At 40.3% G+C, this 25,898-nt stretch overlaps 1 protein-coding gene across 1 annotated transcript in view; it reads left to right on the top strand.

Annotated features, from left to right (window-relative positions):
- The window catches only part of LOC118667055 (sodium/hydrogen exchanger 9B1-like), an 86,686-nt gene that overhangs the window by 23,997 nt on the left and 36,791 nt on the right, over positions 1-25,898 (top strand). Inside the window, exons 3-5 of the mRNA XM_036329687.1 lie at positions 3,617-3,787; positions 4,924-5,066; positions 6,320-6,447. Coding sequence (XP_036185580.1) covers positions 3,617-3,787; positions 4,924-5,066; positions 6,320-6,447 — 442 coding nt within the window. The remainder of the gene's footprint in view (positions 1-3,616; positions 3,788-4,923; positions 5,067-6,319; positions 6,448-25,898) is intronic.

Here is a 25,898-nt window from a genome sequence, read left to right as displayed (position 1 = left end):
CAGCCATTATCTGCTTTAATAATTTATACCAAACTTGAGGCCCAGTGCACGAAATTCATGCATGGGTAGGGTCCCTAGGCCTGGCTGACAATCAGGGCCAATCTGTGCGGTGACCAGTGAGGTGATGGCGGGGGGGCCTCCACAGGCACCTGCCTTGGCTGGCCTGGTGCCACCCATTCCCTGGCCCCGCTCCCACCCCCCTGCCAGTCACCTCCCTCTGCACGGTGACCAGCAGGGCGATTGGAGTCTCCACTGGCACCAGCCTTGTCTGGCCTGGCACCCCTCGCTCACCATCCCTGCCCCTACTGCTACCGCCAGTCGCCTCCCTCTGTGGGAGGTGACCAGCAGGGCTATTGGAGGGCAGCGCTGGCTGTCTCATTGGCCGGCCCCACTCCCCGCTGCTGCCCTCTGGATGGCCCCACCCTGTACCACTGCCTGCTTGTCTGTCAGCCCTGTCCCCTACCACCACCGGTCGCTGTCCTCTGCTGGGCGACTGGCAGAGCCATTGGTGGGCCCCCGCTGGCACCCAGCTTAGCTGGCCTGGGGCCTGCAGGCTGGGTGCAGCTACTGCATTGAGTGTATGCCCCCTGGTGGTCAGTGCACGTCATAGCGACCAGTCGTTCCACCAGTCATTCCCATGTTTGGTCGATTTGCATATAGGCTTTATATATAGGATATCAACTGAGTTATCCTTTCAATACAAAAATTTATTCTGCTCCTGTTAAAAATATGAGAATTCATACCACAACCAATCCTCTTATTCCTCTTGGAAAAACTACTTTAAAAATATAAAATGAAGTAAATGTCATTATATTGCCATGACATTTTAAAAATGTCATATAATCTGAGAAATACTTAGCAGTCTAAAGGATTCATATATAGTTTTAAAATATTCTAATATGGTTTTATGGAGTTTTAGGGAAAGAGAGAAACATCAATGAGAGAGAATCATCAACAATCAGCTGCCTCCTGCATGCCCCTTACTAGGGATTGAGCCCTCAACCTGGGCATGTACCCTGACCAGGAGTTGAGCTGGTGTCCTCTTGATTCGTAGATCGTCACTCAACCACTGAGTCACACTGTCCAGGAAGTTTTGAAATATTTTTTAAATAAGAAACTTTGTTTAAAGCTCATCCCATAGAGCAGGGTAAAGGTGGGGGGTACTTATCTGTACTACTACTAACAATAAAAGAAAAAAAAAACTCATCCCATAAATTGGCAGAGATTTTAGAATATATGTTAAACAGATGTTTCTTCAACCAAACTAGTAAGAGATATTAGTTTACAACAGTGATATTCAACCTTTTTCATTTCACAGCACACAGAAACTAATTACTAAAATTCTGCAGCACACCAAAAAATACATTGTTTGCCATTCTGACAAAAAATTTAGGAATAATTTCAATAGATTTACCCAAAAAGATTAATAGTCATTACCTACCCTTTTTGCTGCAAAGTGACTTTTAAAAAATCAGGTGCCTACATGCCTGAGTTGCTGGCTCAATCCCCAGTGAGGGAGTGTTCAGGAGGCAGCTGGTCAATGTTTCTCCCTCACATTGATGTTTCTATCCTCTCTCCCTCCCTCTCTGTCTAAAATCAACAAAAACATTTAAAACATAAAAATAAAAAAATCCAGTGCCTATCCTATCTAATAATAGAGAAACATGGTAATTAACTGTAACTTCGCTACCCTTCCCATTGGCTAATCAGCAAGATATGCAAATTAACTGCCAACCAAGATGGCGGCCGGCAGTCAGGCAGCTGAAGCGAACATGAGGTTTGCTTGCTCCAGTGACGGAGGAAGCCAAGGTTCCCTGCCTGCCGCAGCCCAGCTCTGAGCTCTGGATGCAACTATGTTGCAATTATAGAACCTAAACAAACCCCAGAAACCTGCTTTCAGCTGTCAGTGGGCTCAGAGCTTAGAGCGGCCAGTGATGGCAACAGAGCTTCAATTATAGAATCTAAACAAACCCAGGTACCTGCTTTCAGCTGGCAACGGCCTCAGAGCTGGAGCCGGCTCTCAGCTCCAATGACAGCTATAGAAGGTAAATAAATTCCAGAATAAAAAAGAAAAAGCAAAAAGGAGAGGCTGGGAGCTTCAGTCGCCCACCAACCTGAAAACAGCCCTCAGCCCCTCACCCAGGCTGGCCAGGCACCCCAGTGGGGACCCCTACCCTGAAGGGGGTGTGACCAGCTGCAAATAGCCATCAGCCCTTCATCCAGGCTGGCCAGGCACCCCAGTGGGCACCCCCACACTGAAGGGGGTGTGACCAGCTGCAAACAGCCATCAGCCCTTCATCCAGGCTGGCCAGGTACCCCAGTGGGGACCTCCACCCTGAAGGGGGAGTGACCAACTGCAAACAGCCATCATCCCCTCATCCAGGCTGGCCAGGAACCCAAACGGGACCCCCACCCTGATCCGGGACACCCTTCAGGGAAAGCCAGCCGGCCCCCACCCGTGCACCAGGCCTCTATCCTATATAGTAAAAGGGTAATATGCAAACTGACCCTAACAGCAGAAGGACTGGGAATGACTGGTCACTATGACACACACTGACCACCAGGGGGCAGACGCTCAATGCAGGAGCTGCCCTCTGGTGGTCAGGGCGCTCTCACATGGGAGGAGCTCTGCTCAGCCACAAGCCAGGCTGATGGTTGCCAGTACAGTGGTGGTGGTGGGAGCCTCTCCTGCCTCAGCGGTGCTAAGGATGTCTGACTGCAGTTTAGGCCTGCTCCCTGCTGGCAAATGGACATCCCCCAAGGGCTGCCGGGCTGCCAGAGGGATGTCTGATTGCCATCTTAGGCCCAATCCCCCGGGGAGCAGGCCTAAGCCAGCAGGTGGTCATCCCCTGAGGGGTCCCAGACTGTGAGAGGGCACAGGCCGGGCTGAGGGACCCGCCCCCCCCCCCCCCCCCCCCCGAGTGCATGAATTTTTGTGCACCGGACCTCTAGTACTTATATATAAAGATTTCTGGTTACCAAGAATTAACTTATTATACACAACCTTATGCATTGTGACCAGTAAGATGCAATTCTATAATATATATTTATGCTTCAGCGTAGGGCTTCAACACAGGGCATTCACACCTGATGGCTAGTTTTGTGTTGGCTGTTGTCATTTTTAAAAAAATATATATTTTATTGATTTTTTACAGAGAGGAAGGGAGAGAGATAGAGAGTTAGAAACATCGATGAGAGACAAACATCAGTCAGCCACCTCCTGCATACTTCCCACTGGGGATGTGCCCGCAACCAAGGTACATGCCCTTGACCGGAATCAAACCCGGGACCTTTCAGTCCTCAGGCCGATGCTCTATCCACTGACCCAAACCAGCCACAGCTGTTGTCATTTTTTTATTTGACAATCTAAGGGAAAAGAGGTCAGTGCCCCTGACTAAACAGTAAGGTATTACATGTTTTAAAAATTCTTGTGGCACACCAGTTGAAAATCAATGGTCTACACTATGTATCTTTAGATAGCACTGGCTATTAATAAGATATTTGATAAAATGTAATCCATTTTCAGATGTATATATCTGTCTCTCTCTCTCTCTCTCTCTCTCTCTCTATATATATATATATATATATATGTATATGTATTTTTTTTATATTTCAGGAACTTTACTTGTTGTGATATGGTTTGCAATCTCATCAATCTCAAGCCCTGACCATTACCCTGATAAAAATTCATTTCAACTATTATTTGTCTTTTGTTGTTCCGTAATTGGGGGGAAACTTTTGGAAGTCATTAGAATACCTTCAGTGCCTCCACTTCCACCTCTTTTTGGTAAGGGTATAATTAACTCTAATTTCTTTTTATTGATTACATGTAAATTATGAGCATATTCTAGTCAGAATAAATATAATTTAGAAATGTTTTAATGTAATATAATTTATATAGCATCTTCATATGTGTATGTATTGTATATGTGTGTATATATAGCTAATTTATAGAAGCATTCTCTTTATATATACACCCACAGTTTTCCTGAAATATATTTTTAAAATAACTTAAATATACTCAGTATATGATTCTTGTTGCTTTATCATTTAATAGGACATTTTTTACTTAATTTTAAATGTATCATAGAAAAAAATTAGGGAAACACTGATTTTTTCTGTAGATAACCTAATTCAATTACATATTCAAATATTATAGTGTCTATAGCATCAAAAAGTCTTACAGTTTTTGAGTAAGCTGTTTGGGCATCTCCACTATGTGTATTCATAGATATATCATCTGCCTGACCTGTTTTATACCTATTTCTTCATCACCTTTTTACATAACCTCCAGGTGGACAGAGGAAAATTAATGAAGCACTATCAGAGATGTCTCATATCTTCTAAGTATTCAGTCCATCCAAATATTCAGTAAAATTGTAATAGTAATAATCTCCATTTTATTTCTAACACCCTATGTCCATTACACTCTTTCAGCACTTCCTAAGTATTCGTTGAATCTTCTCCTCTTCAAAATTTGACTCTTGTTCTAACTTAAGCAATATTTCCAACTCTACTATGGACTATGGTAGAGTCTTTTCAATGGTCTCTCCTCCAATTTTATGTCTGTCTATTCACCAAGACCATCACATAGTAAATGCAAGAGTCATTATGTCACTTCCTGCCTAAAACTTTCCCATGGTGCCTTACTCTGCCAAAGCAGGTGGGAGTGTGGAGTGGGAGTACATATTCACAATCTGAGGCCCATTCTCCTGCCCATTCTCCCACTCCCATTTTTGCCTCCATTAAGATATATCATTTTTTACTTCCATTTCTTTATGCTGTCCCCTCTACTTGTGTGTAACTTGCCCTTCACCAAAGTAATGAAAGACATAGTGTGTTTGAAAAAGGGAAATTAAACATTTCTGTTTTCCTCTTGGAAAAATGAACTGAATCAAACACGATTTATTTTCTTTTTTGAAGGGATGTTATTGGCTGGTTTTGCCATTAGGAATGCTCCATATATCAGTGAGCGCATCCATGTTAGTAAGGAGTGGTCTTCAACTTTAAGAAACATTGCCCTTACCCTTATCCTAATAAAAGCTGGACTTGGACTCGATCTACAGGTAGATTTCCCATCGTACCGTGAGTAAAATTACTTTAAATATTAGAGGCTGATAGAAAAGAAAGAGAGGAAGAATTTTTGTTATAGCTATTTCAAGTGGAATCTGTAAGCAAAACTAAGATACAGAACAAAAATTTGCAGAAATATTGGCACCTTAATTTATACTTCTTGTCATTATTACTGATATGAAGAGAAATCACTGTGATGTAAGATCTCCATTAGAGATAGTCTTTAATTATTTGCATAGAGATAAATGGCCCTTATCCAGCATTTGTATTTGGGAGTTGTGGCTCTTCTATGGAGAACTATTTGCTTTTTAGTTAACAAAGGATAAAGTACCCTATAAAAGTTTTTTGCTTTTATTTTACGTTTTTCTCAGAGAGATGAAAAATTTCAATAATATTTTTGTTTCATGATTTTTCCCTATGAAAGTATGTTCCCAATTATTTTTGCATTATTGTAAAAGCTAATCTTTTATAACATTTTCTAAAATATTTTTATCTAGGGATCATAAATCTATTTGGGTTTTAAAAAGATTCACATAACAGCTTCTCAAATAGATGTGACAAATATATAAGTTTAGTGGTACTATCTCAGGAGTATAAATAATTATAGACAGTGCTAATTAATTACGTTCTCCAATAGAAAGTTTAAACCAATGAAAACATTTTAATGTTCTCCCTTTTAGTTAATTATGCAGCTTCTAAGTGATTTTCTTTTTTATCATGTTGATATTTTTCATTTATAATTATTAAGTTAATCAAATAGTTCATCTCTGAAGTTAACTGATGGATATAAACCTATACTTTCATTATACTGTTTACTAGGAAGATTAAGGGAGATAGTTATTTAAGCACAAAGAAATTGATCTTTTTTAACAATTAAAATACAACAGTGTTTGGCCCTGGCCAGGTAGCTCAATTGGTTAGAGCATCCTCTTGCTACGCCAAGGTTGCTAGTTCGATTCCTGGTCAGGGCACATACAAGAATCAACCAATGAATGCATAAATGAGTGGATTGACAAGTCAATCTCTCTCTCTCTCAAATCAATTAAAAATCAATTTGATAAAATGTGTAGTGGTTTGTAATCCAAATCTATCATGACATATAAAATGATTTGTATGAACATTTCAATCCCAGGAACAATCAGGAAGACTTAATTTAGTCTAAGACTATATATTTTAAAATTTGCTTAAGTAATTTTCTTGCTGGCCATTATAAGTGTGTCTAAATATGACTGTGTTTATATTTCAGGCTTTGAAGCGTTTGACGAGAGTTTGTGTAAGGTTGTCCTTGGGGCCATGCCTCATGGAGGCATTTTCAACTGCTGTTATTTCCCACTTCCTTTTGAATTTTCCCTGGCAATGGGGATTTCTTTTAGGGTAATTTTTTTTTCTCATTTTTCCCTATGAAAATATTTAGTTAAGGATATTTGGTTTAAAAGTATTGATATACTCAGAATATTGCACAGATAAGATTCTCATTAGAATCATTTTCATAGTGGTAGAACACCTTGGAAATCAGTAGGTCAGGAGCAGTCATGTTCTAAAATTACTGTATCCTTGACAAGCATGTATAATGTCTAAATGTTAATATAATTCACCTCATTGATTTATTCATTCTCTCCTATATTATAATCTTACTCTGTTTTTAATCTATCTAATGGCCTCTTCTACACTACATGTACATATAACATATACATATATGTGAGGGAATTTGTATAAAGATAGATATAAGCAAAAAATACTCTTCTCTAGATCCAATGTCACATCTATTATTTTCCACCATCCATTTTCATTCATATCCAGATCCTTCAGAATAATAGACTACAACCTCTATCTCTGGATCTTGAACTTCTCTTCATTTTTCCATCCATTTAACTTTTGCCTCCACATATCCATTCCAATGAAACTTATAGCAAAGTTTACCCATTATATACATACTGCCAAATTTAATGAATCTTTTAAATTAAACTTTATTATTTTAAAAAAAAGCCTTTTGAGCATGCCTTCAAATCCTACCGCCCATTCCCCTACCCAAAATAACAACTCTTTTAAAAAATATATATTTTATTGATTTCTTACAGAGAGGAAGGGAGAGGGATAGTTAGAAACATCGCTGAGAGAGAAACATCGAACAGCTGCCTCCTGCACACCTCCCACTGGGGATGTGCCCACAACCAACGTACATGCCCTTGACTGGAATCGAACCTGGGACCCTTCAGTCCACAGGCCAATGCTCTCTCTATCCACTGAGCCAAACCGGTTAGGGCAATGACAACTCTTATGAGTTTATATCATTCTAGGCTTCTAAATCTTCATGAAGAAAGGAGTATAATTTTGCATATTTTTATGTCATATCTTCTATCTGTGACTAACCTGTTCATACATATCCTTTGTCCATTTTTCTATTCAGTTATTTTTCTTTTTCATTCATTATATCAAATCTTTGTGTGTTATAGGAATTGAAAATATCTAGTCCCAGTGTACCACTAGATATTTAACTTTGCTTATAATAACTTTTAAATCTAAAAATATTTTATTACTTCCAACAGATAGAATGTTCACTACATAAAACCATTCACTTGACCTTGAAAATAAAAAATAAAGAGTGAGTGAAGGGAGTCACAATATAGTGCTTTTGATATACCAAAGTGTTTTAAACATAACAAATTTTAACAATATTTCTCTTTATGTTTAATATGAGTCATTCAGAAGGTCCTTCTTGCCCCTAGTGACAAATATATTCCTCTGTATTTTATTCTTATAACTTCCACTAGCTCTGTTTTTAAAAATTTTTTAAACAGTTAGAATTTTTATGTGTGGGGATCCAGCTACATTTTTTTCCACATGAATAGGTAATGTCTCAACACCATTTACAGAAAAGCTTTTTCTTCCCACACTGATTTCAAATGTCAATTTTATTCTGTAACCAATCCCTTAGATTTGTTTCTATACTTTGTATTCTGTTTTCCTCCATCTATTTTGTCTGATTTCTATGTCACTATTACACAATTTTAACAATACGTTGAGTCTGCCCCCTGGGTGTGTCATTTATGGTTCCATGGAGCTGGAAACTGGATTGTCCCACTCTGACCTCTGGGTACACTGGCTCCTGGCTCTCTAGGGAGGTGCTAATCTAGCCTCTGCCTTAGGCTATCCAGCAAAAGCCTCCCTGCAGGGCTTGGGCGGGGCGGGTCCCACGGGATCAACAGGGTGGGGCTAGCAGTTATGGCTGCTCTCAGAGGCTCCACTTCTCAGTGTCTAGGCATTCGCTGCTAGCCCCTGCGAGAGAAAGCTGCCCTCGAGTTCGGACCGATGCCAGATAGTCCCGCTTCTCCCGTATGAGTCTGGGTCCCCAGAGACTCACCCGGAACTGGAGCTCATAGCCTGAGACTCCCTCCTGATTGAAAACGACAATCGCGCCCTCAGCCGCCAGCCCGCTCCGCATGCACTCCGCACCTTAGTATTTTACTTCCGCACCGCGCCTCCTGAGTCTTGGTATGCTTTTCTCTTTCCTTCTAGTTGTAGAATTTCCACTCAGCCAGCCTTCCTGTGGTTCTGGATGATGTCCGTTCCGTCTCTTAGTTGTACTTTTGAAGTCGTTTTTCGAGGTAGCAAACTCCGGTGCTTACCTATGCCGCCATCTTGGTTTCTCATTCAGGTGTTATCTTAAGTACTACAGTGTTTATGCTTTTTATAAAGGCTAGACTATTTCATAATTGAGGTATTTTGTGTTCATTGATATTGTAGATAAACTATTTTTTTCATAACATTTTCTAATTATTTTTTAGCTGTATATGAAAGTTACTAATTTTTAGAATCACTTTTATTGAGGAATAATTTACATACAATAAAATGAGCACCCATTTTCCACTGAACATTCCAGTGAGTTTTGACAAGTTTATATGCCTGTGTAACCACCTGCCAATTGAGGTACAACACAGTTTCATTACCCCATAAAATTCTCATCATGCTCCAGTCAATTGCATCCTGGCTCCAGTCAAACCATAATCTACTTTCTGTCATAGTACATTAGAATTTTTTAAGCATTTTAAGTGAATGTAATTACATAATAGTTACTGTTTTTTTTCTGACTTCTTTTGGTCAGCAAGTTGTTTTTGAGATGCATCCATATTATGGCTAGTAGTTCATTCCATTTTATTGCAGAGTAGTATTTCGTGGTATGAATATACCACCAACTTTATTCATCTGCTTGTTGGTGGATATTGGAATTGTTTCAAGTTTGGAGCTATTACTAATAAAGCTATAACTTTTGCATTCAAGTCTTTGGGTAGGTATTTGTTTTCATTTTTTGGGAAATAGCTAGGAGTAAAATTGCTAGGTCAGCCTTCCCGCTGTTGTTTGACAGTCTGTTTGAGGCTGCTCTGCCTCTGTATCTATTTTTGTTCATCAGTTTATAATGCTCTTTATTATCCATAAATGAATGAGATCATGTATTTTTCTTTCATTGACTGGCTTATTTTACTTAGCATAATGCTCTCGAGTTCCATTTATGCTGTGGCAAATGGTAAGAATTTCTTCTTTTTTACAGCAGCATAGTATTCCATTGTGTAGATGTACCACAGTTTTCTAATACATTCATCTGCTGATGGGCACTTAGGCTGTTTCCAGATCTTCGCTATGGTAAATTGTGCTGCTATGAACATAGGAATGCATATATTCTTTCTGATTGGTGTTTCTGTTTTCTTGGGATATATTTCTAGAAGTGGGATCACTGGGTCAAATGGCAGTTCCATTTTTAACTTTTTGAGGAAACTCCATACTGTTCTCTACAGTGGCTGCACCAGTCTGCATTCCCACCAGCAGTGCACGAGTGTTCCCTTTTCTCTGCATCCTCTCCAGCACTTGGCATTTGTTGATTTGTTGCTGATAGCCATTCTGATAGGTGTGAGATGATACCTCATTGTTGTTTTGATTTGCATCTCTTGGATGATTAGGGAGCATATGTCTCTTGGCTTTCTAAATGTCCTCTTTTGAAAAGTGTCTGTTTAGATCCTTTGCCCATTTTTTTATTGGATAGTTTTTCTTCCTTTTGTTAAGTTGTATGAGTTCCCTATAAATGTTGGAGATTAAACCCTAGTAGTGATAACATTAGCGAATATGTTCTCCCATGCAGTGAGCTTTCTTGTTGTTTTGTTGATGGTTTCTTTTGTTGTGCAGAAGCTTTTTATTTTGATGTAGTCCCATTTGTTTATTTTCTCTTTAGTTTCCACTGCCCTAGGAGCTGTATCAGTGAAGAAATTCTTTCGGCATATGTTTGCGATTTCGCTGCCTGTGTATTACTCTAGTATTTTCATGGTTTCCCATCTTACATTTAAGTCCTTTATCCATTTTGAGTTTATTTTTGTGTATGGTGTAAGTTGGTGTTCTAGTTTCATTTTTTTGCATGTATCTGTCCAATTTTCCCAACACCATTTATTGAAGAGACTGTTTTTGACTCCATTGTATGTTCTTGCCTCCTTTGTCAAATATTAATTGAGCATATTGGTTTGGGTCAATTTCTGGGTTCTCCATTCTATTCCATTGATCTATATGTCTGTTTTTGTGCCAGTACCAGGCAGTTTTGAGAACAGTGGCTTTGTAATATAGCTTGATATCTGGTATTGAGGTCCCACGTACTTTGTTCTTCTTTCTCAGGATCGCTGGAGCTATTTGGGCTCTTATTTTATTCCACCTGAATTTTTGGAGAGTTCTTTCTAGGTCTGTGAAATATGCCGTTGATATTTTAATGGGAAGTGCATTGAATTTATAGATTGCTTTGGGTAGTCTGGACATTCTAATGATGTTGATTCTACCAATGCGTGAACATGGTATGTTCTTCCATCTGTTTATGTCTTCCTCTATCTCTTTTTTCAACGTCCTGTAAGTTTTCTGAGTAGAGGTCTTTTACCTCTTTAGTTAGGTTTATTCCCAGGTATCTTAATTTTTTTGGTGTGATGGTAAATGGAATTGCTTTTTTAGTCTCTCTTTCTGTAAGTTCAATATTGGTGTATAGCAATGCCATAGATTTCTTGGCATTGATTTTGTATCCTGCTGCATTGCGGAATTCATTTATTAAGTCTAGTAGTTTTTTGATTGAGTCTTCAGCGTTTTTTTTATGTACAATATCATGTCATCTGTGAATAAGGACAGTTTTACTTCTTCTTTTGCAAATTGGATGCCTTTTATTTCTTCTTCTTGTCTAATTGCAATGGCTAATACTTCCAGTGCTATGTCGAACAGGAGTGGTGCGAGTGGGCATCCCTGTCTTGTTCCTGTTCTTAGTGGAAATGAATTTAGTTTCTGCCCATTGAGTATGATGTTGGCTGTGGGATTGTCATTATGGCTTTTATTATGTTGAGGTATGATCCTTCTACTCCCACCTTGCTGAGAGCTTTTATCAAAAATGGGTGTTGGATTTTGTCAAATGCTTTTTCTGCATCAATTGGTATGATTATGTGGTTTTTCTCTCTCAATTTGTTTATGTGATGTATCACGTTTATTGATTTGCGGATATTGTACCATCCTTGCATCCCTAGGATAAATCATACTTGGTCATGGTATATGATATTTCTGATGTACTGCTGGATCCAATTTACTAAGATTTTGTTGAGGATTTTGGCATCTATGTTCATAAGGGATATTGGCCTGTAATTCTCTTTCATTGTGTTGTCTTTATCTGGTTTTGGTATTAGGGTGATGCTGGCTTCATAGAATGAGCTTGGAAGTGTTCCTTTCTCTTGAATTTTTTGGAGTAGTCTGAGGAGGCTAGGTTTTATTTCTTCCTTGAATGTGTGGTAAAACTCCTCTGTGAAGCCGTCTGGCCCTGGGCTTTTGTTTGCTGGAAGCTTTTTGATGACTGCCTCAATTTCTTCCATAGTTATTGGCCTATTGAGATTTTTAGCTTCTTCCTGATTGAGTTTTGGAAGGTTGTATTTTTCTAGCAATACATCTGATTTCCTCCAGGTTTTCTAGTTTGTTGGAGTAGAGTTGTTTATAGTATTTTTTTAATAATCATTTGTATTTCTGTGGGGTCGGTTGATATTTCACCTCTATCATTTCTGATTTTGTTTATTTGGGTCTTCTCTCTTTGCTTCTTGGTAAGCCTGACTAGAGGTTCATCAATCTTTTTTATCCTTTCAGAGTACCAGCTTTGGTTTCATTGATCTGATATATTGTTTTTTTTGGGTCTCTATGTCATTTATTTCTGCTCTGATCCTTATTATCTCCTTCCTTCTGCTCACTCTGGGCTTTTCTTGTTGTTCTCTTTCTAATTCTTTGAGTTGTAGAGTTAGATGATTTACCACAATTTTTTCTTGCTTTGTGAGGTGGGCCTGTAGAGCTATAAACTTCCCTCTCAGGACTGCTTTCATTAGGCTTTGGATCGTTGTGTTTTCATTGTCATTAATTTCCAGGATGTTTTTAATTTTTCCTTTGATCTCATTGGTAGCCCAATCAATATTTAATAACATGCTATTCAGCTTCCAAGTGTTTGAGTGTTATGGATTGTTTCTAATTGTAGTTTATTTCTAATATCATGCCATTGTGGTCTGAGAAGATGCTTGGTATGATTTCAATCTTCTTGAATTTGGGGAGACTTTTCTTGTGATCCAATATGTGGTCTATTTTTGAAAATGTCCCATGTGCATTTGAGAAGATCATATATTCTACGGCTTTGGGCTGAAATGTTCTGAAGTTGTCAATTAAGTCCATCTGATCTAGTGAGTCATTTAGGATTGCTATTTCTTTGCTGATTTTTATCTAGAGGATTTATCCAGTGATGTCAGTGGTGTATTAAAGTCCCCTACTATGATTGCATTGTTGTCGATCTCTCCCTTGATGTCTCTCAGGAGTTTTTTCATGTATTTGGGTGCTCCTACACTGGGTGCATATATATGTTTATCAGGGTTAAATCGTCTTGTTTCATCGATCCCTTTAGTATTATGAAGTGGCCTTCCTTACCTCTTGTTATGGTCTTCACTTTGAGGTCTATTTTGTCCGATGTAAGTATTGCTACCCCAGCTTTTTTTTTTTTATTTCCATTTGCTTGAAAGATATTTTTCCATTTCTTCACTTTCAGTCTGAGTCTCTTGTTCTGAGGTGGGTCTCTTGTAGACAGGAAATGTATGGGTCATGTTTTTTTATTCATTCAGCCACTCGATGTCTTTTGATTGGAGTATTTAATCCATTTACATTTAAATTTATTATTGAAAAGTACTTGTTTGTAGCCATTTTTATTTTTTGTGCCTGTGTTGTTTCTTACCTTTTTATTTCTTCTTTTTACACCAGTCCCTTTAGCATTTCTTGCATTGCTGGCTTGGTGGTAGTAAACTCCCTTCGCCTTTTTTTTTTCTGTGAAGCTCCTTATTTCCCCTTCAAATTTGAATGATAGCCTTGCTGGATAGAGTATTCTTGGATTCAGTCCCTTGCTTTGCATCACTTTGTAAATTTCCATCTATTCTTTTCTGGCCTGATGTGTTTCTGTTGAGAAATCATTTGATAATCTAATGGGAGATCCCTTGTACATAACTTTCTGTCTCTCTCTTGCAGCCTTTTAGATTCTCTCTTTGTCCTGAACATTTGCCATGGCAATTATGATGTGTCTTGGTGTGGTTCTTTTCAGGTTCATCTTTTTTGGGACTCTCTGTTCTTGTGTGACTTTTTTCTTCCCCACAACAGGGAAATTTTTGGATATTATTTCTTCGAATAGGTTTTCTAAGCCTTATTCCTCTTCCTGTTCTTCTGTCACCCCTATTATTTGTATGTTGCTTCGTTTCATGTTGTCCCATAGCTCCTTTAGGCTCTCCTCCTGTCTTTTAATTTTTTTCTCCAATTGCCATTCAGTTTGGGTGTGTTTTGCTTCCCTGTCTTCTAATTCACTAATTCAGTCCTCTGCTTCTCCTAGTCTACTTTTGAAACTTTCCACAGTGTTTTTTTTTTTTTTATTAGTTAAGGTATTACAAATGTGTCCTCATCCCCCCATTAACCCCCAACCTCCCCCACACACACAAACTCATGCTCCCATCCCCCTGTTGTCCATGTCCATTGGTTTGGCTTATATACATGTATACAAGTCCTTCGGTTGATCTCTTCCCCTTACCCCTGCCCTCTCCTACTTTCCTTCTGGGGATTGATAGCCTGATTGCTGTTTCTCAGTCTTTGGGTCTGTCCTCCACAGTGCTTTTTTTTTTTTAATTTATTGCTTAAAGTATTACAAAGGGTATTACATATGTGTCCATTTTATCCCCCGCGCCCTAGACAGTTCCCTAGCCTCCCCTATCCCCCAATGTCTTATGTCCACTGGTTATGCTTATATGCATGCATACAAGTCCTTTAGTTGATCTCTTACCCCCCTACCTCCTGCCCCCCCAACCCTCCCCGGCCTTCCTGCTGCAGTTTGACAATCTGTTTGAGGCAGCTCTGCCTCTGTATCTATTATTGTTCAAAAGTTTATAATGGTCTCTATTATCCATGAATGAGTGAGATCATGTGGTATTTTTCCTTCATTGACTGGCTTATTTCACTTAGCATGATGCTCTCCAGTTCCATCCATGACATTGCAAATGGTAAGAGTTCCTTCCTTTTTAGAGCAGCATAGTATTCCATCGTGTAGATGTACCACAGTTTTCTAATCCATTCATCTACTGATGGGCACTTAGGCTGTTTCCAGATCTTAGCTATGGTGAATTGTGCTGCTATGAACATAGGGGTGCATATATCCTTTCTGATTGGTGTTTCTGGTTTCTTGGTATATATTCCTAGAAGTGGGATCACAGGGTCAAATGGGAGTTCCATTTTCAGTTTTTTAAGGAAACTCCATACTGTCTTCCATAGTGGCTGCACCAGTCTGCATTCCCACCAGCAGTGCACAAGTGTTCCTTTTTCTCCACATCCTCTCCAGCACTTGTCGTTAGTTGATTTGTTGATGATAGCCAGTCTGACAGGTGTGAGATGGTACCTCATTGTTGTTTTGATTTGCATCTCTCGGATGATTAGTGACTTTGAGCACGTTTTCATATGTCTCTTGGCTTTCTGAATGTCCTCTTTTGAAAGGTGTCTATTTAGGTCCTTTGCCCATTTTTTGATTGGATTGTTTATCTTCCTTTTGTTAAGTTGTATGAGTTCCCTATAAATTTTGGAGATTAGGCCCTTATCAGATATGACATTGGAAAATATGTTTTCCCACACAGTGGGTTTTCTCGTTGTTTTGTTGATGGTTTCTTTTGCTGTGCAGAAGCTTTTTATTTTGATGTAGTCCCATTTGTTCATTTTCTCTTTAGTTTCAAGTGCCCTAGGAGCTGTATCAGTGAAGAAATTGCTTCGGCATATGTCTGAGATTTTGTTGCCTTTGGATTCTTCTAGAATTTTTATGGTTTCCTGTCGTACATTTAAGTCTTTTATCCATTTTGAGTTTATTTTTGTGTATGGTGTAAGTTGGTGGTCTAGTTTCATTTTCTTGCATATATCTGTCCAATTTTCCCGACACCATTTATTGAAGAGACTATCTTGGCTCCATTGTATGTTCTTGCCTCCTTTGTCAAATATTAATTGAGCATATAAGTTCGGGCCGATTTCTGGGCTCTCTATTCTATTCCATTGATCTATATGCCTATTCTTGTGCCAGTACCAGGCAGTTTTGAGAACAGTGGCTTTGTAATACAACTTGATATCTGGTATTGAGATCCCACCTACTTTGGTCTTTTTCAGGATTGCTGCAGCTATTCGGGGTCTTTTTTTATTCCAGATGAATTTTTGGAGAGTTCGTTCTAGATCTCTGAAGTATGCCGTTGGTATTTTAATGGGAAGTGCGTTGAATTTATAGATTGCTTTGGGTAGTATGGACATTTTAATGATGTTGATTCTACCAATCCATGAACACGGTATGTTCTTCCTTCTGTTTATGTCTTCCTCTATATCTTTTTTCAATGTCCTGTAGTTTTCTGAGTAGAGGTCTTTTACCTCTTTAGTTAAGTTTATTCCTAGGTAGCTTAATTTTTTTGGTGCGATGGTAAACGGGATTGTTTTTATAATCTCTCTTTCTGAAAGTTCACTATTGGTGTATAGAAATGCCTCGGATTTCTTGGGGTTAATTTTGTATCCTGCTACATTGCCAAATTCATGTATTAAGTCCAGTAGCTTTTTGATGGAGTCTCTAGGGTTTTGTATGTATAATATCATGTCGTCTGAAAATAAGGACAGTTTTACTTCCTCTTTTCCAATTTGGATGCCTTTTATTTCTTCTTCTTGCCGAATTGCAATGGCTAACACTTCCAGTACTATGTTGAACAGGAGTGGTGAGAGGGGGCATCCCTGTCTTGTTCCTGTTCTTAGGGGAAATGGTGTTAGTTTTTGTCCATTGAGTATGATGTTGGCTGTGGGCCTGTCATATATGGCTTTTATTATGTTGAGGTATGATCCTTCTACTCCCACCTTGCTGAGAGCTTTTATCAAAAATGGGTGTTGAATTTTGTCAAATGCTTTTTCTGCATCAATTGATATGACCATGTGGTTTTTTTCTTTCAATTTGTTTATGTGATGTATCACGTTTATTGATTTGCGGATATTGTACCATCCTTGCATCCCTGGGATAAATCCTACTTGGTCATGGTGTATGATCTTTCTGATGTACTGCTGGATCCGATTTGCTAAGATTTTGTTGAGGATTTTGGCATCTATGTTCATGAGGGATATTGGCCTGTAATTCTCTTTCATTGTGTTGTCTTTACCTGGTTTTGGTATTAGGGTGATGCTGGCTTCATAGAATGAGCTTGGAAGTGTTCCTTTCTCTTGAATTTTTTGTAGTAGTCTGAGGAGGATAGGTTTTAGTTCTTCCTTGAATGTTTGGTAAAACTCCCCTGTGAAGCCGTCTGGTCCTGGGCTTTTGTTTGATGGAAGCTTTTTGATGACTGCTTCAATTTCTTCCATAGTTATTGGCCTGTTGAGATTTTTAGATTCTTCCTGATTGAGTTTTGGAATGTTGTATTTTTCTAGGAATTTGTCCATTTCCTCCAGGTTGTCTAGTTTGTTGGAGTAGAGCTGTCCATAGTATTTTTTAACAATCATTTGTATTTCTGTGGGGTCTGTTGTTATTTCGCCTCTATCGTTTCTGATTTTGTTTATTTGGGTCCTCTCTCTTTGCTTCTTGGTGAGTCTGGCTAGAGGTTTGTCAATCTTGTTTATCCTTTCAAAGAACCAGCTCTTGGTTTCATTGATTTTCTGTATTGTTTTTTTGGTCTCTATGTCATTTATTTCTGCTCTAATCTTTATTATCTCCTTCCTTCTGCTCACTCTGGGGTTTTCTTGTTGCTCTCTTTCTAATTCTTTGAGTTGTAGAGTTAGATGATTTACTACCATGTTTTCTTGTTTTTTGAGATAGGCCTGTAGAGCTATAAACTTCCCTCTCAGGACTGCTTTCATTCTGTCCCATAGGTTTTGGATTGTTGTGTTTTCATTGTCATTAGTTTCCAGGATGTTTTTAATTTCTTCTTTGATTTCATTGGTAACCCAATCAATATTTAATAGCATGCTATTCAGCTTCCAGGTGTTTGAGTATTTTGGGTTGTTTTTATTGTAGTTTATTTCTAATATTATGCCATCGTGGTCTGCGAAGACGCTTTTTATGATTTCAATTTTCTTGAATTTGGGGATACTTTGCTTGTGACCCAATATATGGTCTATTTTTGAATATGTCTTATGAGCATTTGAGTAGAATGTATATTCCCTGGCTTTGGGGTGAAGTGTTCTGAAGATGTCTATTAAGTCCATCTGATCTAGTGAGTCATTTAGGATTGCTGTATCTTTGCTGATTGTTTGTCTAGAGGACTTATCCAGTGCTGTTAGTGGTGTATTAAAGTCCCCTACTATGATTGTATTGTTGTCGATCTCTCCTTTGATATCTTCCAGGAGTTTTTTTATGAATTTGGGTGCTCCTGCATTGGGTGCATATATGTTTACCAGGGTTATATCTTCTTGTTGTATTGATCCCTTTAGTATTATGAAGTGGCCTTCCTTATCTCTTGTTATGGCCTTCACTTTGAGGTCTATTTTGTCCGATATAAGTATTGCTACCCCAGCTTTCTTTTCCTTTCCATTTGCCTGAAAGATATTTTTCCATCCTTTCACTTTCAGTCTGTGTGAGTCCCTTCTAATGAGGTGGGTTTCTTGTAGACAGCAGATGTATGGGTCATGTCTTTTTATCCATTCAGCCACTCGATGTCTTTTGTTTGGAGCATTTAGTCCGTTTACGTTTAAAGTTATTATTGAAAGGTACTTGTTTGTAGCCATTTCTGTTTTTGTGTGGCTGTTTTCTTTCTGAGCTTTTTATTTCTTATTTTTATACCAGTCCCTTTAGCATTCCTTGCATTGCTGGCTTGGTGGTGATAAACTCCCTTAGCCTTTTTTTGTCTGTGAAGCTTCTTATTTCCCTTTCAAGTTTGAATGATAGCCTTGCTGGATAGAGTATTCTTGGATTCAGTCCTTTGCTTTGCATCACTTTGTAAATTTCCGTCCATTCTTTTCTGGCCTGATGTGTTTCTGTTGAGAAATCATTTGACAATCTAATGGGAGATCCCTTGTATGTAACTTTCCGTCTCTCTCTTGCAGCCTGTAAGATTCTCTCTTTGTCCTGAACATTTGCCATGGTAATTATGATGTGTCTTGGTGTGGGTCTTTTCGGGTTCACCTTGTTTGGGACTCTCTGGGCTTGTGTGACTTTTTTCTTCCCCACCTCAGGGAAGTTTTCTGATATTATTTCTTCTAATAGGTTTTCTAATCCTTGTTCATCCTTCTGTTGTTCTGGTACCCCTATTATTCGTATGTTGTTTCGTTTCATGTTGTCCCAAAGCTCCCTTAGGCTCTCCTCCTGTCTTTTAATTTTTTTCTCCAATTGCAGTACATTTTGGGTGTGTTTTGCTTCCTTGTCTTCTAATTCACTAATTCGGTCCTCCGCTTCTCCTAGTCTACTGTTGATACTTTCAATGGAGTTTTTCATTGCAGCTATATCACTCTTCATTTCTTCTTGGGTCTTACGTAAGTTGTTGATTTTTTCATCTGTGTCTTCTAGCTTCTTCCATATGTTATCGATTTTTTCATCTGTTTCTTCTTGCTTCTTGCAGAGGTTGTCAATTTTTTCCTCCATCCGGTTTATGCACTCTAGGACCCTTATTCTGAATTCTTTTTCTGTCATGTTGCATGCCTCTGTATTACTTAGCTGCTTTTCTGGAGAGTCCTCCTTCTCTTTCCTTTGGGGGTTTCTTTGTCTACCCATGTTTGATCTCACTGACATATCTAGACGTTGAGTCGTTCAGTGGCTGCTCCCTTGGTGGCAGTGACTCCTTGGTCTGTGGTTGCTCTTCGGGCGGTTGCGGTAGCAGCTGCTCTTCAGTTGGCAGCAGCTCCTCTGGGGTGCTGTTCACAGCTGTGGTGGCTCTTCTGGCTGGTGGGGTGAGATTTCACATACAGCTGCTGTTCCTCAGCAGAGGGTGTGGTGCTCAGGAGGTTGCTGTTGCTTGGATCTGCTGCATTGATTTAAAGGCACAAAATACAACACAACAAGGCACCACGTACCAGGCACTATACACAAATATATTCACAATATTAATAACCCCAAATAAAGGTGACCACCTGAATTAAGAGAATTAGGGGATAAGGAAGAAGGAAGAGAAAAAGATAAAAGAGAAAAAAGAAAAGAAAAGTAGGGACCAAAAAAAGGAGTGCAAAAATGAAATTGGGAAAAAGGAGGGGGGAAAATAAAAGCGAGAAAAGAAAAGAAAAGGAAAAAAAAAAAGCGAAAAGAGAGAATGAAGTGGAAGAGGGGAAGAGACTTTTTTATATGAGGAGAATACTCCTATAGAACAGCCATTAATCCCAACAAATTCCAGCAACAGCTCCCTGGAGATGAATGCAAACTAGAAACAACCAATAATATATCGATGAAAATAGAATGGAGAACACTAATCCCAAAATAAAATAAAGAGAACATAAAATGGCACTTTAAAAAAAAATGGTAAAATGGTAGCAGTAATAATACTGGTTAAAAATAAGAAGGTAGTAATTAAAAGGGTAAAATCAGGTGATGGAAAAAAGAAGAAAAAAAAAAGAAAAGAAAAGAAAAAAAAGAAAAAAAAATTGGTTTCTTAGTTAAAAGGTGAAAAAAGAAAAAAAAAATTGCAGTAGTGAAGGTCCTTCGGTTCTTCTATTCTTCAGTGTGGCTCGCCTTAGACCTGCCAGGTATTCAGGAGAGTGTTGAGTTTCCCTGCGTTACACTGTTCCTCTGTGTTGTAAACCACAGTCCTTATTTTAAAGCAAGCCGCATTTGTATCTCAGACTGCCTTATTTTGTGTTTAGCAAAGAGTCAGTTTGTGGGTCAGCCTCTGGGTGGCAGTGTTCTGGGGTTGGTCTCTGAGGCTATAGGGCCTCTCTGTCCAGTGGAAGTTCACTGCCCAGAGCTGGCTGCATAATAGTTACCAGCGCTGTGTTGTTGCTGGGATTGCCTCCACAGTGTTTTTTATTGCAGCTATATTACTCTTCATTTCTTCTTGATTCTTACTTAAGTTGTTGATTTTTTCATCCATTTCTTCTTGATTTTCGTATAAGTTGTTGATTTTTTTCCCTCCATCTGATTTATGCACTCTAGGACCCTTATTCTGAATTCTTTTACTGACATATTGCGTGCCTCTGTCTCACTTAGCTTCTTTTCTGGTGAATCCACCTTTTCTTTCCTTGTCTACCCATTTTTGGTTTCACCAACTGATCTAGATGTCGAGTTGTGCAGGGGCTGCTTCTTGGGTTTCAGTGGTTCCTCAGGCTGCAGTTTCCGCTCAAGTGGTCACAGTTGTGGCTGCTTCTCAGTTGGCCGTGGCTCTTCTAGTGGGTGCTGTTCGCAGCAGTGGTGTCTCCTCTGGCTGGTAGGTGAGGCTGCTCGCCCAGCTGCTGCTCCTTGGACAGGAGCAGGCTGTTCATGTGGCTTCTGCTTTTCAGATGGGCATGGACTGCTCACATGGCTGCTGCTCCTTCAATTGGGGCTGGCTGCATGCTGCTGCTGTTCCTCTGATGGCGCGGACTGCTCGTGAGGCTGCTGCTCTTTGGACAGGGGCAGGTTGATTACAGGGCTACTGCTCCTTGTATGGATGTGGGCTGCTCATGCAGCTGATGCTCCTCAGATGGAACATGGGCTGCTTGTGCGGCTGCTACTCCTTGGGCGGGAGTGAGCTGCACGTGAAGCTGCTGATCCTCAGATGGTGGCAGGATGCTCACCCAGCTGCTGCTTGTTGGACAGGTGCAGACTGGGTGTGGCTGCTGCTCCTTGGGCCGGAGTGAGCTGTACATGCGGCTGCTGTTCCTCATACAGGGGCTGTCTGCTCGTGTGGCTGCTGCTCCTCAGACGGGGGATGGGCCGCTCACCCACCTGCTGCTCATTGGACAGGTGCAGGCTGCGTGTATCTGCTGCTCCTCGGACCAGTGTGGAGTGCGCAAGGGCTACCGGTCCTCAGACGTGGGTTGTCTGCTCGTGTGGCTGCTGCTCCACGGACTGGGGGAGGCTGCTCGGGTGGCTACTGCTCCTTGAATGGGAGCGGGCTGCTTGCGGTGATGCTGTTCCTTGTATGGGTATGGGCTGCTCACACCACTGCTGCTCCTCATATGGGGGCATGTTGCTCGTGGAGCTGCTGCTTCTTGAATGGGGGCAGGTTTCTTGCACACCTACTGCTCCTCAGACAGGAGGAGGGTGTGGGCTGCACAGCTGCTGCTTCTCGGATGAAGGTGGGCTGCGTGGGGCTGCCACTCCTCAATCGTGGGCAGGCTGCTTGTGTGGCTGCTGCTCCTCAGCTGGGGCAGGCTGTTCATGTGGTTGCTGCTCCTCGAACAAGGGAGTGGGCCGCTCACACAGCTGACAGCTGCTGCTCCTTGGACTGGGGCAGGCCACGTGAGGCTTCTGCTCTTAGGCCTGGGGCAGGCTGCTCATGGGGCTGCTGCTCCTTGGACAGGATTGGGCTGCTCATGTGTCTGCTGCTTGCATGGTTGCAGTGCCCTGGGCTGAGGCATTTGGCCGGTCATAGGGGAGCATGCTTCAGATCTCACAGAAGCCTGTGCCCAGGGTGGCTGGAGACTCGTTGACCATGGGACCACAGCTAAAGTATCAGGTCCCTGGCAGGGGTGTCTTTAGAGTCCCAGGTGTTATCTGAGGGCACCCTGGGTGGGGTTGAGGCCTGCCTCCCAGTTACAGCAGCTCTCCCCTTATAAACGCTAGGCTTCTGGGGATGAGCCAGCCTCCTGGAACTGCTTACACAGTAGCAGAGGCTGCCTAGTTAGGCAAGCCCATTTAGCCTCACATACACACACACAGCCCACATGACCACACACTCCTCTTTTGGTCCCTCACTGACTCATGCTCTCTCCCTTCCTGCCGCCTTCTTCCTGCCTCTGTAGTTGGGTCTGGGGTGTTATTGACCCATTTGTGGATGGAGTTTCCTCTCCAGGTGTTTGGTTATGAGGCTCACTCTCTAGCACCTGGCCAGACAGGATACAATTCACCTCGACAAGACACAACATAAAGGGACCAAGGCATGAATGTACTCACGACAATAATAACCTTACTATAAGTGACCACCTGAGAAAAGAGAATTCGGGGTGAGAAAAGAGAGCACAAATGATGTCGAAGAGAGAAAAAAAAGATAAGAGAGAAAAGAAGAAAGGAGAAAAGGAAATTGTATATATATATATATATATATATATATATATATATATATATATATGGGGAAAACACCACAGAACCAATACATAAACAAACAAAACAAACAAACAAACAATAATAATGATAATATAATTAAAAAAAAGAAAAAAGAAAAAAAATACAAACACCAAACCCCCAGCAAAGAGTGTGGGGGCAGAATCTGTAGATGCTGAGCTTATATATAGAAGATAAGGTTAAGAGTTGGATGAATATGTTGAGGATCTCACTTCAGTATAGAGGAAGTAGAAAGGGGATGGGTGGATAAGAGGAAAGAGAACGAGAAAAAATAATAAATTTACAAAAAGTTTGATTTCAAAAATGGTATAAAATAGCAATTAAAATAAAATAGAGTGATGGAAAAATAATGTGAAAAGAAATAGAAAATAAAGCAACAAACAAAAACAGGAAAACAAGGAAAAAAAAGGGATAACAAAGTCATAAAAGAGAAATAAAATAAAAATGAAAAAGTGAAGTGTTCCTTTGGCTGACTTAATATACCAGTCCTCTGTACTGTAGTGTTTCTCAGGATCCATTGCTGTGACTGAAAGTCTCTAGTCCAGCCCCTTTGTGCTCTTGGGGACTATTTAAGTTTTTGTTTTTTTAATCCTTTGACCAATCAGGGTGGAATCTGGGTGTGGCTGTATTAGTTGCCTGGATACTGGAGGGGAGGGGCTATCTTTTCAGGGCAAAATGGCTGCCCAGGTCCCAGGCTCAGGGATGACTCAGCTCCAAACTCCCTGCCACTACTCCTGGATCCCCCTCTCTCCCAAGATTCCACAATTCCGCACCTTCTCCCACACTCCAGCCACGGGTAAATGTCTGTATCCGAAAGGTCCTATGAACTAGGCTCTATGAAGAAGGGCACAAGCCACAGAGGCCGGAGAGGCTGCACCTCTGTGCACTCTCCTGCCAGCACTCTCAGGCTTCACTGACTGTAGACCCAGATCTAGAATCCCCTGCGAGGGGGAAAGGCTGTTCCTCTGCACGCTCTTCTGCCAGCACTCCTCAGCCTTTCCTGACTGTAGACCCAGATCTAGAATCCCCTGCCAACCAGCAGTCCTTTGTTCCTTTTTATCCACTGTGCCCATCCCAAGGGACGTGGCCCAAGCCTCTGCCGTGTGGATTCCCTCTGATCCTCAGGGCTCCGAGGTCTGGCCAAATATCCTTCCCAGAGTCTTGACTTTACCTTTCTCCAAGAGTCCTCTGCCTTTCCCGGCTGCAAATTGTCTCCCAGCTGAATTTCCTCTGCCAATTCAGGCTGGATGTTACTTGTTTCAGCTGCTCACCCTATCTGCTATGGGACAAGGCACGGGACATGTCTGTCTATACCACCACCATTTTGTCTTTCTAGAGGATATTTTTTCATTGATTTTTTTTCCATTTTTCTAGAGAGAGTGGGAGGGAGAGGGAGAGACAGAGAGAAACATCAATGTGAAAGACACACATCAGATGCAAGTCCATCTGATGTACATGCCCTTGACCAGAATCAAACCCAGGACTCTTCAGTCCATGGGCCAGTGCTCTATCTCCTGAGCCAAACTAGCTAGGGCAGAAATGTAGAGATTTGTAAGACATAGCCCTGTCCTGAAAAAAATTCAGTTTCTCCAGGATTATAGACAGGTAATAGCTAACTGTCATACAGTATGATAACTGCTATGATAGAATTACCCACAAAATCCTACAAGAGCAATAAATTCCTCTAGTTGTGAGGGATGTAAAAAACTATCTCATAGATATTTAAGCTAGGCCTTGAAGGCTGTGAAAAATTAGTTGGGGACATAATAATAAACATGAAGAAAGGAGGTGTTATCTCTATGCTCCCAAAAGAGAGTTTTTCATGAACAGAGAGAAGAATGAATGAATAAGGTGTATTTAGAGAATGATGAAGTATTATATGGTTTGGTTAAAACATTACATGTCATAGAAGAAGAGGTAAGAGAAAAAGCTACATGTATAGGTTGGAGCCAAATTATCAGAGGTCTTATATACTAGGCATAAGTTGTTGGGTTTTTAATCAGGCAACATACTTAAGTCTGCATTTTACAAAGGTATTTGATAGGATACAGGATTAAGTGGAGAGAAGTTGAGGCTGGAGGTGGGTATTTTAGTTTGAAAACTCTTCATAAAAGATATCAATAAGTTAATGAGTTCTCTTATAATAATACAGTAGTAGTGACTTTAGAATATAGGGATTCAGAATATAATTCAGAAGATTTTTTAAAATCCTCACCTGAGGATATGTTTATAGATTTGAGAGAGAGAGAGAAAGGAAGGGAGAGAGAGAGAGAGAGAGAGAGAGAGAGAGAGAGAGAGAGAGAGAGAGAGAGATGTGAGAGAAATATCAATTAGTTGCCTCCTGTGAGCACCCTGACTGGGATTGAACCTGAAACCTGGCCAGGGCAAATTGATGGAATTTAATGACTGATAAATAATGAGAAAGTACATCTAAAATCAAGGAAGATTTTGAAGTTTTTTCTTTGGAATCTGTATATATATTTTGTAAGATGGAAGTATTGCTACTCCAGCTTTTTTATGATCATTTACCTGAAAAATTTTTTTTCATCCCTTCACTCTCAGTCTGTGTGAGTCCCTTTTTCTGAGGTGGATCTCTTGTAGACAGAAAATTAATTGGTCATGTTTTCTTATTCTTCAGCTACCCTATGTCAGTGGTCGGCAAACTGTGGCTTGCAAGCCACATGCGGCTCTTTGGCCCCTTAAGTGGCTCTTCCACAGAATACCACGTGCAAGCGTGCACATACAGTGCGATTGAACTTCATGGCCCATGAGCAGAAGTCAGTATTTTGTGGAAGAGCCACACTCAAGGGGCCAAAGAGCTGCATGTGGCTCACGAGCTGCAGTTTGCTGATCACTGCCGTATGTCTTGATTGGAGCATATAATCCATTTATGTTTAAGGTTATTATTGATAGGTACTTGTTTGTTGCCATTTTTATTCTTTATGCCTGTGTTCCTTCTTCCCTTTCTTTTTTTGCTTTTTCCAGTAGTCCCTTTAGCATTTCTTGCATTGCTGACTCGGTGATAATTAAACTCCCTTAGCCTTTTCTTTGTCTGTGAAGCGCCTGATTTTACCTTCAATTTTGAATG

The sequence above is a fragment of the Myotis myotis genome, unplaced genomic scaffold, assembly GCF_014108235.1.
Source record: "Myotis myotis isolate mMyoMyo1 unplaced genomic scaffold, mMyoMyo1.p scaffold_m19_p_1, whole genome shotgun sequence".
In the NCBI taxonomy this organism is placed as follows: Eukaryota; Metazoa; Chordata; class Mammalia; order Chiroptera; family Vespertilionidae; genus Myotis; species Myotis myotis.
This window is presented reverse-complemented; position numbering and strand designations above follow the sequence as displayed.